At 39.5% G+C, this 18599-nt stretch overlaps 1 protein-coding gene across 1 annotated transcript in view; it reads right to left on the reverse strand.

The window, feature by feature from the left end:
* The window catches only part of HECW2 (HECT, C2 and WW domain containing E3 ubiquitin protein ligase 2), a 153412-nt gene that overhangs the window by 55922 nt on the left and 78891 nt on the right, over positions 1–18599 (reverse strand). Inside the window, exons 4-9 of the mRNA XM_071434546.1 lie at positions 14226–14320; positions 10262–10337; positions 8292–8461; positions 5656–5798; positions 2740–2840; positions 827–2167 (exon numbers count right to left, since the gene is read on the reverse strand). Coding sequence (XP_071290647.1) covers positions 827–2167; positions 2740–2840; positions 5656–5798; positions 8292–8461; positions 10262–10337; positions 14226–14320 — 1926 coding nt within the window. The remainder of the gene's footprint in view (positions 1–826; positions 2168–2739; positions 2841–5655; positions 5799–8291; positions 8462–10261; positions 10338–14225; positions 14321–18599) is intronic.

An 18599-nucleotide genomic window follows, 5' to 3' on the forward strand; every position in this document is an offset into this window, starting at 1 on the left:
GCTGTAAAATATTGACACTATTCGAAATAAACACCAAAATTGTTATTTCCAGTAAACAACCTGTTTATGAAGAGAGGAAATTATTGCTTATATATAGCTCTTGGTATGTTATGAAAAAGATGTATTTGGAAACCCACTTGATTGGATATACTTCAGTCCCTGAAGAAACTGAACAGATTCCATTATTAAAGTTGCTTGGAAACAATTCATTAGGGACACATTTCTACTTTCAGTGATTTTAGTGAGACAGAAAATTCTCAACTGTTAAAATAATTTTAAAATCAATAAGAGTTTTACAGTGTTAACTTGGGCAATACATTTCTCTCCTCCCAAGGTTCCAGTGCGCTAGGATCCATCTGTACAGAGAAGGAACTGGGAAAGGAAAATAAAGAGCCTGAAGCTGACAAAATATTATTATTTTTTTCCTTTCCCCTTTCTTTTGATTACCTTATGTTTTAATGCTAATATAAAACATCCAAAAGAAAGGAGCGCGATATAAATTCTATTTCGCATTTCATACTTTTGGAGGAGTTTTGTCCCTCATTACCATTTTCATTAGTGAGCAGGGTAGAATTGTGGAATTCTTTCCTCCTCCTCACTACTCTCTCAAGAATTAAAATACATCCAATTTTAAAGTAAACATATTTTGGATATTTCAGGTTTGGATTTTTCATTAGATCAAAAACCTCCAGGAGTCTCTTGAAAAAAGAAATAAATTCAAAGGAACAAAAAAAAAACCTTGAAAGACAACGAAATTGAGACATTAACGACCTTTGTTTTCAGGTGCAGCAAGGTCACTCCAGAAAGTGCCTCCTGCAGTTGTTACCTCCAGTAGCTCCTTCAAGCTGTGCTGTGGCACCCTCACAAGCTGCCTGCGCTCCCTCAACTTCTTCATCCTGAGACTGGCTCTGGGCAGCTGCTGCCTGCAGGCTTCTTCTTCTTTGCCAGATTTCTTCTGTTTCCTCTTGGTCTTGCAGTTCACCTGCCTCAGCTTCCTGCGCCTCCTCCTGAGGTAACTGCACCGCAGGCAGAGAACCAGCAGCGCTCGCAGGCTCCTGTGCTTCGGCACCCGGCTCCGCCGCAGCTGCCTCGGGGGCACAGGCTCCCTCCTCCTCCTCCTCCTGGGGGGAGAAGGCCGGAGTCTCGGGAAACCTGGCGCTCTCGCAGGAGGAGCAGCGCATCTCCACGGAGGAGCGCCGCACGGTCGCGCTCTCGTTGCAGGAGCTGTCGGCGCCCTCGGCGTCGCTCTCCCCCTCGGGCCGGGTGCTGGCCTCGCTGACGCTCTCGGTGCGAGCGGGGTCGCTCTGCTCCGTCTCCGACGACAGCTGCGAAGGCTCCGAGCCTTGGTCAATGGACTCCGTCTCGCTGACGCCCCTTCTGCTCCCACCTGCGGCTTCAGCAGCTCCCGGGTCCGCGCTGCCGGGAGGCTGCTCTGCCTCCGGAGGGGCAGCGGACTCGCTGCCAGCCTGCTCTGCTGCGGCCTCAGCCTGAGAGCCCTGCAGGCTCTCGGCTCCTTCCTCCGGAGGTGGAAGCTCTGGGAGAGAATCTTGCTGGTCATCAGTTGATGGCAAAGGAGCATCAGAGGCTGAAACCCTTTCACTCTCTGCAGGCCCCAGCATTACCTGATCTGATGAGGAACTTACTTCATTTCTTTCAACGTTTCTGGTAGCACCATTAAGCATTACTAAGCCACCATCATCTTCCAAAGAAGATGGAAAACCCAGGTCTTGATGCAGCTCGTGCTCCTCTTCATCTGAGTCAATGTGAAGCATAGCATTAAGTCTTGTGTCAGTAGGGAAGCTACTCCTCAGTTTTGGGGAGGCTCCTCGTGGACGGTCGCCACAGGCAGATGTCCCTGGCCTGGGATGGTTATTGTGTTCTATTGCATCAAGATAGTCATTTAGTGAGTCCTGGCGGCCTCTGGGAGGGGATGATCTTGAACCACCAGAGGTCAGCTCATCCTGGTCTGTCTCCAGAGTCCTACTAGTCCTTAAAGAATGTCTCAGGATTGTGTCTCCAGAAGATTCCTCAAAGACTGGGCCATTGGAACACACCGTGGATGTATCGTGATGTCCTGCTGGCATGTCCTCATCATCAGAGGGGCTGCCCAAGTCTCCATTTACAGAGTTGGTTCCTAGCAAAGTCCCAACTGTTTCTGGTGAAGCATCTGCAGAGACAGAAAGACTGAAGGTGAAACACTGAGCATCAAGAACACATAGTTCATTCTACTTAAATTATATAAAATACGCATCCTTGAAGATGCTTGCTAACTTCAATCAGAAAACTAAGGGAAGAAACTTCAGTCAAAGTAACAGAGGCATCTACAGTGTTGGAACAGCAGTTACAGAATTTTCTCTGTATAAGTCTGTATACTGTTTTGTAGGATATAGAAAAATTAAGAGGTGTATAGTATGCCTTTAAAGATTCCCATTTTCCTTTCAAAAGACAGAGCACTGCCAAGCATACAATGAGAATCATAAGCAGATTAATTTAGAATCAATCCAAGAAAATAAAAAACAATATGCTAAGTGTTGGTGGTTCTTGAACTGCCATCTCCAAGGCAGTACGTGCCATATCTAAATTTTGAATCCAAATACAAAAAAATCTGTAGTAGGAGGACCATACACAAATGAGAAAGTATATTGTTGTCCTCAACAACAGAAAAGCCTAGACATAGAAATACAGAGAAACTCTCTCCATACAACTTTATGGAGATCCAGATCATTGACAAATTCTCACCTTCGTGAACAGAAGATGTGATTTCCACTTTGAATTGGAGATACCCACTAACATGATCAGCAGGGAGCCTTCTGCCAAGATTATAGCTGAGAACCTGGTCTCTGCAAAATCAAAAATATTGGGTTTTTAACATTTTTGCTGGCTTCATGTTTTCAGTATTTAATTCCTATTATGGTCTTAAAATTGGCCACATACTCTGGTTTGCATGGAAAAGCACACCCCAACAATGGTGCAAAGTACGTTTTGTTAACAGATAAAGCAGCCTAAAAAAACTATGTTTGATCAATTCCAAATACAGATTGTGCCCCACCAATTCTTACAGATCCCTAAATATCTTAAGTTCTAAAGAAATCAAATTACAAAGGTCCCTCTCTAGGCTAACCTACTCCTTTCCCCAACACAGTGTTTTATAATTAACAAAACCTTTCTGCCCCCTTGTGGTTTTTACTATGTATGAAAGTCACAAATAGTTACTTCCTAATTTTTCACATTCAACAAAGCACTTCTACGTTCTGATATAGTAAAACTATTAATGCTTGAATTTATCTTTAAATACGTTCTTTAGAGTTACTGAATTCAGTGGGGCTCAGACTAGGTTAGACATTTGTATCAGCTTGAGACTTTGGATCAGATCCCAGGCTGTACATTTTTATTTAGGCACAGGCAGAATTCACAGCCTCAGCTCCCCTCAGCACAGCTGGGACAGCTGAAGGAAGAAGAGGGAGCTACTAAAGACCTGCAAGGAAATAATTTCCTACTAAAGGAAATTATTGCTATTTATGCAAATAACTTTATACTGGTATAAACACCTCTCTTTTACTGAGAGCACTCCTACTGCAAAATAAAACAAATTAAGTTATTACTGAAATAAGCTGCAGCGGTTTGCATAAACTTTCAGGGGAAAGAAAAAGCCCTGAGTGGACAAGCAGCCTCCCCTCTCCATGCTGCTCTATAGGCCACAGGATACCAAATCTCTGCAGTAGTGTCTCCAGGACCTGTCACAGATCCTCACTCTGTACTCCAAGTACAAGTCACCATCAGATATCTGAGGTTTCCAGTTCTTACATAAGTTTTATATTACTCCATGCCATTCAAGAATAGAGGAAGCCATGTCATGAATAATGCCTTCTCTGTATTGAGCTGAATCAATTCTAGATGATTCTCATGCTTATTTATCATGTTTTCCAGGAAATTAAAGCCACTGGCCATTTCATTACACAAATTTGTGAGCTCTGACTACAGCTAAAACTGGGGCAGAATTTATTAAAAGGGGATGGTTCTGGATTTCATCTTTTCATTCCTTAAGTATCATCCCTGACATCACCAAAATGATGGTTTCATACTTGCTTGACCCAAAAAAAAAATGCAAAAGCATTAGCAGTTATAATTGTGTATGTGGTACATTTCTACTTCACATCTACATTAACCACTACTTTAACTTTGCAAAACCCTTGGTGAAATATTGTCTGTCTTTACACAAAAACTGAAAATGGACAAGTATATTACAGAAGAAGAGGCAAAGATTTAATGTCAGTTCTAACAGCAGTATGACAAACTATCCAAATACCCATATTCTTAATACAGATTTCTTATACTGCCTTTCCTTTCCTAAAACAATTTGGTATATCAAATATACAGAACTGAAATTCAGAGCAGAAAACAAGCAATGTCTTTCAGATTAATGGTTTGAAAAAACAGAGGTGAGAACTGATGAACACAGCAAATTGGTAATTTCCACAAATCACAGCACCAGGAATCCCAGAGCACAAAAACATTTTGGTGTTTAGCAAGGAAATGTACACCCTGCACTAGGTTTTAAAACCAGCCTAGATCATGGTGTTATTTTTGAATGTATAGAGTGTGCAAATTTATTAGAAAAAGCTGCTTGTTCAACCAATATGTTGAAATTCAATGTGAGGCACTTCCTAGAAAAGTTTTATTGTGTATATACCACTGTTCTTGGATGCCACTACAAAACAAATGGACAAGCTTTTAAAGAAAGTTCTGTGTCAGAAGGTATCACCAAAATTTTAAGCTACTCTTACAATTTTATTCTTCCTTTACTTACTAGTGTAGACACCACTTTGAAAATGTAAAGCTGAAAACTGTTTTCAAATTGAATTTGATTTTCTCCCCTTATGCAACCTGTTACTTTGAGGGGAATATCTGTGGGAAAGGAGGCCAGTTTGTATAAGTGTGATGACACTGCCATGCCCTTAAGCTTTGAGCAGAAAATATGCATTTAATTTCACCATGATTCCTCATGGGCCTAATCCTGTGGCTTTTTTAATTCAATTGAGACACTAACTTCAGCAAACTTTGAGGCAGGGCCTTTAAAAGAGGCATGCACAAGAGGTGAATTTCGAGTCCCATCAGTGAGCTATTCATAACAACAGGCAATTTTAATTGTGTATTACTAGAAGCACTCAGAAAATAAGGACTCCCAGCCTTGCAGTTCTGGCCAATTCACTGAAGGGATATTACATCTCTGATTAGTGAAGTGACAATTAAAAAGACACCAGCTGTACAAGAAGCCAGTCAATTATACCTGCTTGTTCTAAAAGATTTGCACACACAACCATGTAGTACTATGAAAATGCCTTGCTTCTTGACTAGCTAGCCAGAGGGTAAGGTTTCTTGTGAATAGCATTTTTTATGTCAAGAAATAACGCTGAAAGAAAAAGACACACACCAACAGAAACGTGGGTACATGTATTCAGGACAGGGCTAGAAACGTTGCCATTTCCCAGTCAGGCAATAAAGCTATTATAAATTACAATATTTTCTTAGTACAGATGTAGTAAAAATTTGCTGGTCTGTATCAGAAAGCCAGAAAGGCTGCTCTTTGCTCTCAGTATCCTAGATGCTGAGTCCTCCTGCTGAACACAAGTTAGCATTAAGAATGGTTCCATTTACCCAATTGCATGTCTCTCCAGAAGTCTCTGAACGGGTATGGTTAACTTCCCAAGGAAGCGCTTGATGATCGGACGACTCTTGGCAAATTTGTCTTTAACCTCAATTTCCAGGACATCTGTTAGAAGTGCAACAAAAGAATATTTCTGGAAGGAAAGAACATATTTGACACCATATCAATACACCTTTATTCAGAAAGAATGTACTTAATTACTACTAATGTGCAGCAAACTCCAAAAGTAATGACTGATGACAGCAGTTTCCACATGACAAAATCATGTCAACATCATTTATTAAAGATTTTTTGCATATGTAACTAGCTTTTTACTGTTCCTCATCCCCTTTCACAGTTCCTTGAAAAGAATTGCTCAGTAAGAAACTGCACTGGATAAAAGCACTTTCAGGGTGTATGTCAGAAAGAACGCCCTGTATCCTACTGCTTGCATCTATTTGCATAGGGGAAAGCAAAAAGAGAAGGAATCCTGGCTGTACTCTGTCAGGTCCATGCAGGAGCAAGGAAGTGTCTCACTCCAGGCTGTGCTCAGAAGAATTTCCCTCCCAACACCATGCTTGGCATTCATGTTTTGTATGCATGACAGGAAGTCAAAAGAGCAAGGTGGATACAGTACATTCAGGACCAGCATTACTACAGAAGGAGAATTTTCTATGGAGTTTTTCTCCAGCATTGACAAATCTTCCCAGCAAACTCCAAGAGAACCTTTTCCTGCACTTGAGCCCTTTAAACAACATGGTGCTACTTTACGGAAGATTTCTTAATGTCTGGTAAAATCATTTTTCTACCTTTCCCTACATGGGAACATTAACAGTTACTCTTCTCAGCTTTCATTTTCATGAATTTTGTGAGTACTTCATCTCTTAGATCTGTACTGCTCTGTCAAGTCTGCCCAATGACAGCCAAATGTTTCAAACGTGGTAAAGGGCAAATGTTAAGCAAGCATGTTGGCAGACACATACACATACATACAGTGTGATGATAAATTCCCTTAGGAAAACAAGCTTAGGAACCCAAAATTTGTATTTGTCATCTAGATTTTAAAATATTCCAAATAAGCAAGCAAAGTATGGCATAACCTACTCAGAAAAAAACAAGGTCATCTGGTTATCCTTTTACTATCTGCCACCTTTATGACCTCTGAGCAAACCACCTGTGCACAATGCCTAATTCACATGTAGTTAGGAAGCCAAAGATAGATTGAACAATGAGAAATAGGAAAAATAGCTCTTCAGTTCAATGGTAGGTATCAGATAAACATCTTCAAAAAAACCAATTAAACTGGATCAGGAATAAAATACCTTCCTCATGCTGAGCAACTGTCACAACTGGATTCCTCTGATAAACAGAACTTAAAAATGTGTCACTCTCAGTTTGCTATAATATTGCAAATTACTTTGCAGCAAGTATTAGGTGTAAAACAGGATCAATCCTGCACCACTAGGACAGAATATCTAATGGGATCATAACTGCTGTTGTCAGAGCATTGCTAAAGGGAAGATCTAGCAGCTAAAGCAAGCTAATACAATGTGTGCAGCAGTGAACATTATCTCTTTTCTAATAAGCTTCAAAGCCAAGGAGAACTGGAGAAGGGGAAAAAAAGGGAGGGGATAAAAAGAGTGAATTTTCTATCTAGCTACTGGATAGATGGACAGACAGACAGACTGAAAGCTGAAGAATCAGTGTAGAGACGCGAACTTAGTTTTCTTAAAAGATTTTAGGACTACTCACATCTACAGTCTTTCCCACAACCAAGTACCCTAGGGCAGTGATAATGTTGGCTGGCCCTGCTCAGTGCTGCTTTACTGCTTGTTTGCTTTATGATTTGTGGAAATATTCCCCAAAGCCTACTCAATTTTCATCTTCCCAAAGAATACATTAACATTCACCACAGTACACACTTGCCAGTCCTGAAAGGGCTATGGATGTGTGTCAGCAGTTTCACTTTGCCACATAAACATTTATTTTCAAAAGCCCAGACATGGCTCTCCTGCATTCAATGACAGTTGTGGGACTGATTTCCTTCCGTGGGATGCACAGTTTACCCAGTACAAGCACGTTTGGCAAACTGGCCAGACTACCAGTTTCCCCCCTTGCTGAGTGGTGCTCTAACACCCTCCTGGGTTTTCCTTCCTGCCAAGGTGTAGCTTGCAGGGGCTACATCAAAGAGCATCCCCTCAGCCTGACAAAACTGAAAATTTGTCACCTGCTATGCAGTACGAAAACTCCATTTCCAAATGAAGAGTTGTTGTAATCACTGAGCATGAATGCTCATGTAGTGTAACTTCTCTTAAAGAGTCTTCTCACAACATATAATCCAACTTCAATTAATTTATTTTTGTAGTTTGATGAAACCTACAGGGTGGCTAAGTGAGTTCAGCTTTTTTTTAGCAGAGAAGGGAATGAACTGCCAGCAGCTTAAATTCCCAGCTTTAATATGCAGACAGTAACTGCTTCTACCCACTAACAGGGTTCCTAAAATTACCAAAATTTCTTTGTCACTTTAAATAACTAGCTACAAAATAAGCTCACAGCTTTAAGAGAGTAAGGCCTAATGCATGAGGAGAAAATGCAAGCCTGGTACGCTGCATCAGCTGGCAGACAGCTCCCAGAAGGGATACATTACCTCTCTGTGCCAAACAGGATTAGTTGTGTTACTGATGATAGTCGACCTTCTTTCCTGGCCATGGTGAGCAAATGTAGGAAATGTACTTTTCTTGCCTGGCTGAATGGACATCTTTAGATAAGGATCAGGGTTGAAGAACATGCCTTTTTTAAGTCCAGCTGCTCTAATATCTAAAAAGCAAAGCAAGAAGGAAGGAAAAAGGAACCAAGTAAATTAAAGCTAGTTCACAAAGTAGTGTATTCCTAAAATATTACCCAGGAAATCAATTCACCATAGATTACTAAATAAAGCAACTTAAAAGTACTCACACATTAACTGGATCCAGTGTACAGCAGGAAATCAAGTGTTTTCCCAAAAGAATATAAGGAAGAAAGGTATCAACATCCTCATTTACATTCGAGCCTCCACTTATTTGTAAAACAAAAAGCATAAACTTGTAGCTCACCTACAAATATTTTTCTCAGTAAGGCGTCTAAGGTATTTCCACTCAAAGAAAAAAAAGAAACCCCAACAGAAACAGCCCAAAATGAATCACACAGTACTTGTTTTGTTTCTGGGTGAGGAGAGAAGATAAAAAACTGTATGGGAGGTAATGCAGTGAAAAGACACTTTCCAAAAGTTCAGTCTTTGATAAATGTAACCTACCAAGTCTACTCTGGACTATTGATGCAATTTTCTCCCAACAGAGCAGATAATCCACCTCACATAAAATGAGGCAAAGTCTTCTGAAAAGGCTTCTTTTTTCCCTAGGGAAGCCTCAGTACTGCTGCCCTCACAACTTACAACAATAAATAATAATTTCCCAGGAGCATATTGTCATGACTAAGGACTTCAATGACAGTGCAAGCTTCAGCAACAAGAAAAATAAAGAGGTACTTTTTAATATAATATTAGATTTTAAACTTAACTGTAAAATATTTCTGTTTCTGTGTAGGTTTGCTGAATCAGAAGACTTTTCTTTTTCCATTAAGTACAGCAGTATGCTGCATGCAGCAATGCAACTGGCACATACAGTTTAGACATCCAGCAGAATTCACTGCTCTAAACTTAAATGCCATGCCTGTGGATTTGCTGAAAAAAAGAATCCTACCCAAAATTCAGAATTAAGCCACACAGCAGGAACATGATGAAATAGAGTCATGTGTAAATGAACAACCTAAAAACATTACAGGACATGAGTCACATGCCTATCAGTCAAAATAATTTCATGGGACTCCTCAGGCAGAATCACAACTGATGTTAAACAGTTATACAGATATTAAACAAAGCAGGTTTTTCAGAACACACAAAGCAATTACTTGTATAGTCCACTATGTGAGTCTGTACAACCTATCAGCTCTATCTCAGGTAACTGCTGAAAGGCCACTCCAAAAAGCAGTGCATTTTTTCTGCTCTACCTCTACAATCTCTGCACATTTTATTGTCAGCTCTTCAATATTCAGAAGTGAATTTAATCTGCCTTTGCTCAAGCTGAATATGCTTCTGTCTCACACAGGATTTCCCTGGAATAAAGTGCTAATCAAAACAAGTGAAGCTGGTAGACCGCACCCCTACAGCTATTTCACTGTAGTGACAGCTTAGCTCTGTTACAAGTGAAAATTTTTCCCTTTCTAAATCACCATTCAGCTATTGCTTCTTTCAAAGTGATGGAGCCAGACTGCATTTTAGTTACAAGTTATGCTTTCCACTCTTCAATCAGAGAGGAACTGTCCCTTGTGCAAACTTGAAATTTCCCTAAATTTTTCATGCTGGGATATATCAAATCCATTTCTTTCACTCCTGGAGATCCATGATTCTGGCTGGTTTTCAACAAACAGAAGTTCTAAAGAAATGACATCTTTCAAGCCACTAGAGTGTGCTCCTACAGAGGCTAATGAAGAAAAGCAATCCATCTTTGATGTTATTTAGACCAGAAACTTATTTTTTTTTAAACAATAATTTGTAAAAGATAGAGAAGTATTGTTTTTTACCTGATAGGGTAAAGCTGACCAACTTCCTAGAGTGCTGAGCTCCAGAAGCACCTTCATCTGTGCCTTCTACTCCCATCTGAAGAAGAGGAAAAAAAAGAAATATACCACAGAAGTTTTCATCTGCTTTGTACATGCCTGAGGATGATATAACACAATTTTAAGATACTATGCTAGGGAAGAAGCTAACCAAATACTGCCTTGCTACCACAGACAGCCTCAGCCACAGCATTAGTTTACAGCAAAATATCTATTATTTATGTCACACAGTGCTAATATACCAGTAGCCCAAATCTTCCAAACAGAACATGTATAGGCTAACACACATGCAGACAATATGAATCAGAGAAAAACCTGTATCTCTTACGGCTTTCCCTTTTGTAAAATAACAAACAACAGCATGGATTTGTAAAACACATCAAAGCACTGAGCTGTCCAGTGACAGCACATGTAACTTTTGTCACTTTCCACAAATAGATAATTTAGTGTGCAACAAAAAAAAAAGCAAAGAGATCAAAGAGAGACTAAAAAAGCTTTTAGCTCTATTAACAAAAGCTCCTTTCAAACAGAAAAGCGCATCAGACATCTAAATATAAATGTGGTCTAAAAGCTTATGCTGCACAGATTTTTGAGGTTTGGTTTCTACTGAAATCCCTTATTAGGTAAAGAACTACTTCAGAATAAAAGTTTCTCCTGTATTAATGTCTGTCTCTTTCAACTAGCAGAAGGATTTGTCTTTCAAGACAGAGGAGATGTGCATCCAGCCAAACAATCTATCACAGAGACATCAATGGAGAGATCTCTGAAGACAAATGGTTCCCTGGGCAGGCACTGCACTCACTCCCAGGCAGGAGAGGTGACACAGAAAAAAATCTGAGCCAAACACAGCACTGAGGATTAATACCAGTGATAGAACAGGCTCTGATGTATTGGAAGATGCAAATCAGCTGAATAAAAATGGGCACACCTGTGACTGTAGATGAAGAATGTGAGGCAGCCCTGAGCAGTGGTTTGAAGTCACCAGATGAATAAATGACTCTGGAGCTGCAGTAGCCACAGGGAAGCTTCTTTGCATTCATCAAACACATAGTCATTACTTTTTATACTGCTTTAAGCTGCTTAATAATATCATTTCAAATACTTCCCACGATGATCAGCAAGCACAGTAGAATTTCATTGGAATTAGCAAACGTGGATTTCTCCAGACAAAGTGATGAGGAACCAGCCATGATGATGGGGCCTGGCATCCCCATGGGCCTCAGCAGTCTTGTCAGGGGACACCCCGTACCAGCAAGCACTGCCACTCACCAGCCAGTCCATTCCCTTCCCTCACTGCTGGCTTCATGGGCACTTCCCACCTCTCAGGGCAAGACAAGTCTCACCAGAGGGCTCAGAACTATCCCTTTTCCACCCAGCATGACATTATTATGCCAGTGATTTTATACAGATGCCTAAGTAGTGACAGGTGGTAGCAAAACTATGAAGGCATCAAAAGCAATGGGTTAATTCCAGCTGGATCACTGTCCCCTTGTCCACAGACAGATACCATGGAAGCAGTGAGAGTGATCCCACTGTGATAGCAATGCTGTCCAGGCAATGCCACAGGAATGCTGTGTATTCCAGTTTCCTCTTTTGGGTTTATTTCTGCACACACTGTTTTCCTTGTTAAAAATGTTATTCATCAACAAAAAGGCCTTCCCCATTCTATACCTGTTTTTCTGCTACAAGTTGGACTCCATTCAAATAACATAATTTTTATTGCTAACTTCATATTGTAGAAAACAGAACGTGCTGACAATTCAGCTATAGTAACATGAACAGTGACAATGTTCCCTAGCACTTCCACGACTTGTCTATACAACCTCTTCCTGTTCCATTATGATCTAAACAGCAGTTTCAATTCTTCTGCCCCAAGTGAAAAATTTCATCCCAGCACATACACACAGAGTTTTGCAGCACAAAGGCCATGTCATCTGGTGTAACACAGTGTTTCTAAATGCTCCATCAGGCCTTCTATCTCCTCTGAGCCAAAGTAACACAATAGAATGTTAGCTGCTTATCCAAAAATATGATGGAATGAAATACCTGGTGTGATACACCATCAGTATGAAAAAACCCAGTAAGCAAGGAATTTATTTCACCATAAAAAAGGGGAGTGAGCACACCATGACTCTTACCTCTTCCTCAAACAGCATTTCTCTAAGAAAAGACAGAACCAGTACCAAGAGAACTCAGTGGTCTCTATTGCACAGTTCTTAAGCTCATCACCAAAACCACGGAAATGCAGTGAAGTTTTAATGTTTAACAACAGGTTTACTTACACATAACTAACCCAATATGACATTTTTAGGAAGTATCATCTGAACTGTCATACAACATTCTCATCAGGAAATCTAACAGCTCTCTATTTCTGGAAGGCTGCACTGTTAACGCAAACAAAAATGTTTATAAAAAATTACCCCTTCTAGCAGGTGTGTGAATTCTGTAAAATAGCCAGGACCCTGCATCACCTTTCAAATGAAAGACATTTAAAGAGCAAAAGCTGGTATAAGCCTTCAGAATTACCATGATTCTCAAAGACAGCCCTCCAGGTAACTACCAAGTCATTAAATGCATAGTTAGATGAGAGATGTTCAGATGTCCTTTTGTTCAATGATTCTCAAAACTGCTGGTGGATAATACGATAAGGTCAAGAAAATACAAAAGTTCAAGTGGTTTCTCCACTCAGTATAATCACTCTGCTTCTCAGTAATGATATAGTGCAGCACTCAGCCTATTATAAGGGTTATTCTGAGATGCATTTTTTCCTCTTGCTCAAAATCAGACTACCTGTCTTTAGTTTATAAATTGATTAAAGACAGTAGCTGGCAGGCTCATTAACTATGACACATTTTCTCCTGTAAAGTATCGAGTCTGTATGCATCTGTGAAACTGTTACTCATACTGAGATCTGACAATTAAATGATGCTACCACCTAGGTTGGTAATGCTAAGAGAAAACCCACACACATTTGGATATTATAGATACAAAGTCTAGTACAGCACATTTAGTGTCAGATAACCATAGCATGTTGTGTATATAATACACAACACTGAAAAAGCCCAAGTTCAGAATAAATGTTATGCAGTCTGAGTAATTTCTGCTTTACTGCACCCTCAACACTGCAGTTGTCAGGACACCACCCTGACAGTTGTGATCTTAAATATTTGGCAGCTAACATCAACAAATCAAATGCACTGTGAAACTTGCTGAAGCTTAGCTGCAGAACTAACCTGATAGCTAAATCACTTGTAGCAAAAGCACCATGGTTCAAGTTTGGAGGCCTTTTCTGCCACTGCTTAACAACTATTCCACTGCGACGTAAACAACTAAAAAAACTCCTCTAAAACTTAAACAAGTCTCATAACACAAATGCACTAAGACAATACTTCTTGATAATCAGGGAATTACTAAATTTCAATGGTATATGAACACTGAAAGAATTCAGTAAGTTTTGCAAGAGCAGAATTTTTTCCAGTTTAATTCATACTAACAATTGCCATCTCTGCAACAGTTTCATACTGAATACCAGGAAATAGTTAAGAAATAGGAAGAAATGGAGACTCTGGACATGGTTTCAGTTATATAATCATGTGAAAATTTTCTATTATGGTGTTAAATTACAGAAGACTCTAAGTAGTAAAAAACTGAATGCAAGCAAAGTCAAATTCTTAGCATAAAAGACTTCAGTTAAGCCCAGTGACTTTTTACCGTTATTTTATTATGAGCAATACAAAACCATGAAAATAACTTTCCAGTTGTCATAGTTTTGTAAGACAGCACTTTTTTTTTTATAATTGTTGTCAATAGTAAAAGTAGGAGACATTGATGGTTGGTCTGACAGTTAATATTGTCATTACTACTATCATTTTATAAAACCTATCAATAAATCATCCCCAAATACAATGAACAAAGAGGCTAAACTCACCATCACAGCAGGGTTTTTCACAGTGATACATGGAGTAGTAGCTCTGAGGGCTCCACTAACACCATGATAGTATTTAAAACAGATCTTTATTTCAGCTGAAAAGAAAACAAAAACCACATTAAACACTTCATGACTGACCCTAGGCAAAAGAGACACAACAAAAGGGTCCAGCATTCAGTGACCTATCTTCAGAAATACCCTAACAGGAAATTAAAAATAGAGCTGCTGGTTATATCCTTGTTGTGTGTTGGGTCATTCTGTTACTTAACAGACAAAAATTATAACTTACCTAATTCTGCAACTTTTATTTCTGCTACTATATCATCAGCCCTGAAAAAGGCATATAAGACATTTGCCGCTAGGATGATTTTGTAGGACTTTGGAAGAACGTGACACATATGTGAAGGAAGCTGGAATCACTTTATGTATCAGAACACAGGAAAGGTAAATGTTGAACCATGTTTCTGGTCCCACTGATTAAAGTTTTGTTTGCTAAACTGCATTTGCTGCAAACAAAAGAGTATTATGTTTAACTGGAGCCTGACCTCCACTGTAGTTCCTCTGCATTCTTCCAACCAAGCAGAACAACTATAATTATGGCTGCCCTTGATCCTCTGGGATTTTCCCTATCTGGAACAATGTCTGTTTTCCTTCTCCATTGGGATAACTCTTCTGTGTAAGGCTGATGAGGGTTTTACCCCTGGGCACAGAGATGGCCACAGGCAGACAGCAATGGCCAAAGGCAGGCAGAAATTACAGCAGCCAGTTCAGACACAGGATGTGTATGAAAGTCTTGGCAGGTCAATTCCTCTGCTTGGTTTAACAATATGTCAGTAGTCCTGAAGTACAAAACCCCAGTTTGGTGTAAGATTTTGAGACATATATGGCCTGATTCCTTGAGGGCTGAGGTACCCACTAATCCCTACTCAGAAACCCACTCTGCAAGCCTGCTCATCCAAAAAGGATTATTTATTTTTAAATTTGCTGCAGTTACATATCAACATTTATTTACTATCTTCCTCCCAGAACAAAGAGGAGACACCTCAGAACAACTCTTCAAAGGAAAGTGTCTGGCTGACAGTGCCTCCAGGGAGTCAGGAGGTGGAGAAGCTGCTGAGCCCACTTCCTCCTCCTCACAGATGAGTTCACACACACAGACAAAACATGCTCTATTTACCACAAGCTTTACAGCAAAATTCAAAATGCAGACAGGATTTCTAATCACCTACAAAGGTTTATGAGACTTAAAACTCATCAGGCAGGACTATGGGTTAGTTTCCTCCTGGACTGAGCAATTCTGCTTACCTACCAACAATGCTTGTATCCAGGACTCACAAGAATTTCTAACTCACATAAAATCAGAGGTTCAGCACTTGCAAAATTTGGGAGGATTTATACCAAGTACTGGACTCTCCACATTGTAAAATGCACATACTAAGTAACAAGAACTCAAGTCTGAGCATCTCTTATTCATACTGAGAACATATTATAGCTACATGAGAGCATGGTTAAGACAGTGTACTATTCCAACCAAAACTTCCAATTTCCAGCTATATTGCCTGCTTTTATTGCATTGTTTACTTTTATTGCAACCCGAGCTTAATTTTCAGAGTTTCTGGAGCTACTGTTTATCCAGTCTGCTGTGACTATCTTCTGTCAATTCATCACTTTCAAACAGAATCTAGCAATAGAAAGGTTACCAGCTGCTGGCTCTATCCACAGACAATCCATAATGCGATGGGGGACAAATACTCTCACTACACTGACAGGTACATTTATCTAAAGGCTGAAATGCAATACTACAAGTTTGGCATCCTCATATTTCTTTCTCTCAATGACTTCTATGAGCATACAGTACTTTTCAATACCTGTATATGGCTGGTGATAGAAAAATGCTTGACTCAAGAAATGGATCTGACATTCCCTTTCAGGTACACTAAATTAAAAAACATTCAATCTAACAAACAAAATACCAAACTTCAGGACTTATTGCTAGAAATAATTAGAAAAAGCAGAGCACTTAAAAACATGACAATTAGACTTCTTCTCCCACTTGCCAGCAGAAGCAGCACTGATTCAGTTTGGGCTTTATACAGCACTGCATTTAGAGAAATGGCAGATCAGCTGTTAGCACTGTGTCAGTGGGATTAATACAAGAGAAACTGTGCTTGAAATTCAGCACAAAATTGAAAAATGGGCTACCCACGATAGGCATGCAGATGTTGGCAAAACGAGCATGGATTTGCAAGACTGGATCTTATACACAGCAACAATACAAACACTTCATAGGGTAAGAGACACCAAAGTGGTTTTTTTCTTGGCTAATAACGCTAGGAACTGCAGTTAATGTTAACAGAAGAAGAGATCTCAGAGGAACCCTGTAAGTTCAAAGCAGCTGAGGATGTAGCTTTTTGACATGTCTTGTGTGGTGCTATCAGAAAAAAAATCTGGATTAGAAGAGGTTTTTTCTTGATGACTCATGGATTCCTGACCTCTAAGTCTATTGAAAACAAGTATCTGTGGCTGATCCAGTAGTTACAGCTGGTGTGCTGAGATGTGTTCTAAGGCAGCAGTAAGTTCAATTACCTGCAAACAGGACTTCAGTATTTTGAGAAATGAGTTCAATAACATATTAACCCAGAGGTTTCCTCTGAACTATTCCATACTCTAAATGCACTTTAGCATGTGTCACCTACAAAGTTTTCCCAGTTTCTTTCATTTCTCCTGCCACCTTACTTTTATGTGTTGCCTTCAGGGGGAAACTGGCATTTCTCTTTTTTCTTTCCTATTAATTCTTCCTCAACAGGTTAATGAGAATGCTTTGCATGGGATCCCTAGTGAAAACATTAAGATCAGTAAACCCAGCAAAGGAGATACATCTGTACCTGACCACAGGACCATTTGCTCTATCATTAAAGAAAATAAGATGTTTCAGAACACAAAAGAATTTTCATTCATGGGAAAAATTAATATACTTTAGATACTACACGTGTCCTTTTATAATTGACATTCCTGCAGACATACAGACCACAATAAATTCCTTCTTTAATTAAAAATAAGTCAAAAATTAAATTGGGGGGATTTATGATTCTTTCAAAGCTATCACATGGCCATATAAAAAGTGATATAAATGTTAATTAATCTGAAAACTCTGTGAAACCATATTCCCCTTCTTTTAAAGCTAATAGCTGTTACTATGTCATAACCATAGTCTTATAGCTCCATTACACAAATCAGTTGGAATCAGTAAAGGTTTCTGGGACTCAAACATTGACATTTGAATTTCAAAAGAACACCTGCATGAAATTATAGTGCTTTACCTCTATGGACCATATACTTTTGCCTCTTCAATAATAAAGGGATCAGTTTACACTAAATAACAGCTTGGGTTTAAAACATCACTAATTCCCCAAAGTTCCTCACTAACTACTTTTTTACTGCCTTTAATACTTTACCTTAGCTCATCAAAAGAATGTTTCATTAAAGAAAGATACTAAGAACACATAAACACATGAGCATAATCCTTGGAGAATGCATTCTTTCCAGGAGACTGATAATGCAGGAAAGCAAGTGTGTTTGCTATGAGAACAGCTTGCTCCAGACAGACCCTAGTCAAACAAAACACCTATATTAGAGGTGGAACCATCTCCACTGAGAAGGGATAATCTCAGATACATCTCAAAAAAGAAGTCATATCTAAGTTGGGTTACAACAGAACAGTCTCTAGAGCAAAACAGTGCTCCTGGTTCACTGTATGGAACCTGCACAGCAGCTGAAACTTCCTGGCCACTGCAGCCGAGTGCCCAGAAGGTACTTGGGCTGAATCCATAGCTCTCTGCAGACAGAAACATATGTCCTCCAACATTCACTGAGGAAAAAGCTGACAGAACAGTAACTCATTGGAAAAATATGAGAGCATGTTCTGCAAAACTTATTTAAGAAAACTAGAACAAATGAAGTCACTCACATTCATGCTTTACAAAGCTATAAAGGGAGATGCAATCCATGAAAAAGCTACAGATTTAAATCCTATTTTTTCACATCTGAACCTGACAGACAGAAATTTAGCAGTGCTATGCATGTCCTGCTTGTTGAACTTTTCTGTAGTGTGACAGTTCAGTGAACTCAACATTTCTGTTTGGACATTTAGCATTCTCTTCTCTGCATCACTTTCAGCATGTGCATTTTTGATTACTTCCTACTGGACAGTAGCAAACAAGCATCAGAATGCAAGGGCCAAAGCTGGCAGCCCTCAGGTACTTGCCATCTCTCTCAGCAGGTCTATCACAGACTTTATTTTACAGGAACATTAGGCAGACCACCTACAAAGTGACTTACAGAAAGCCTTTTAGCTAAAGTAGGATCAATAACAGA

The sequence above is a fragment of the Agelaius tricolor genome, unplaced genomic scaffold, assembly GCF_023055355.1.
Source record: "Agelaius tricolor isolate 1412-34295 unplaced genomic scaffold, bAgeTri1.0.p SCAF_10, whole genome shotgun sequence".
Lineage (NCBI taxonomy): Eukaryota > Metazoa > Chordata > Aves > Passeriformes > Icteridae > Agelaius > Agelaius tricolor.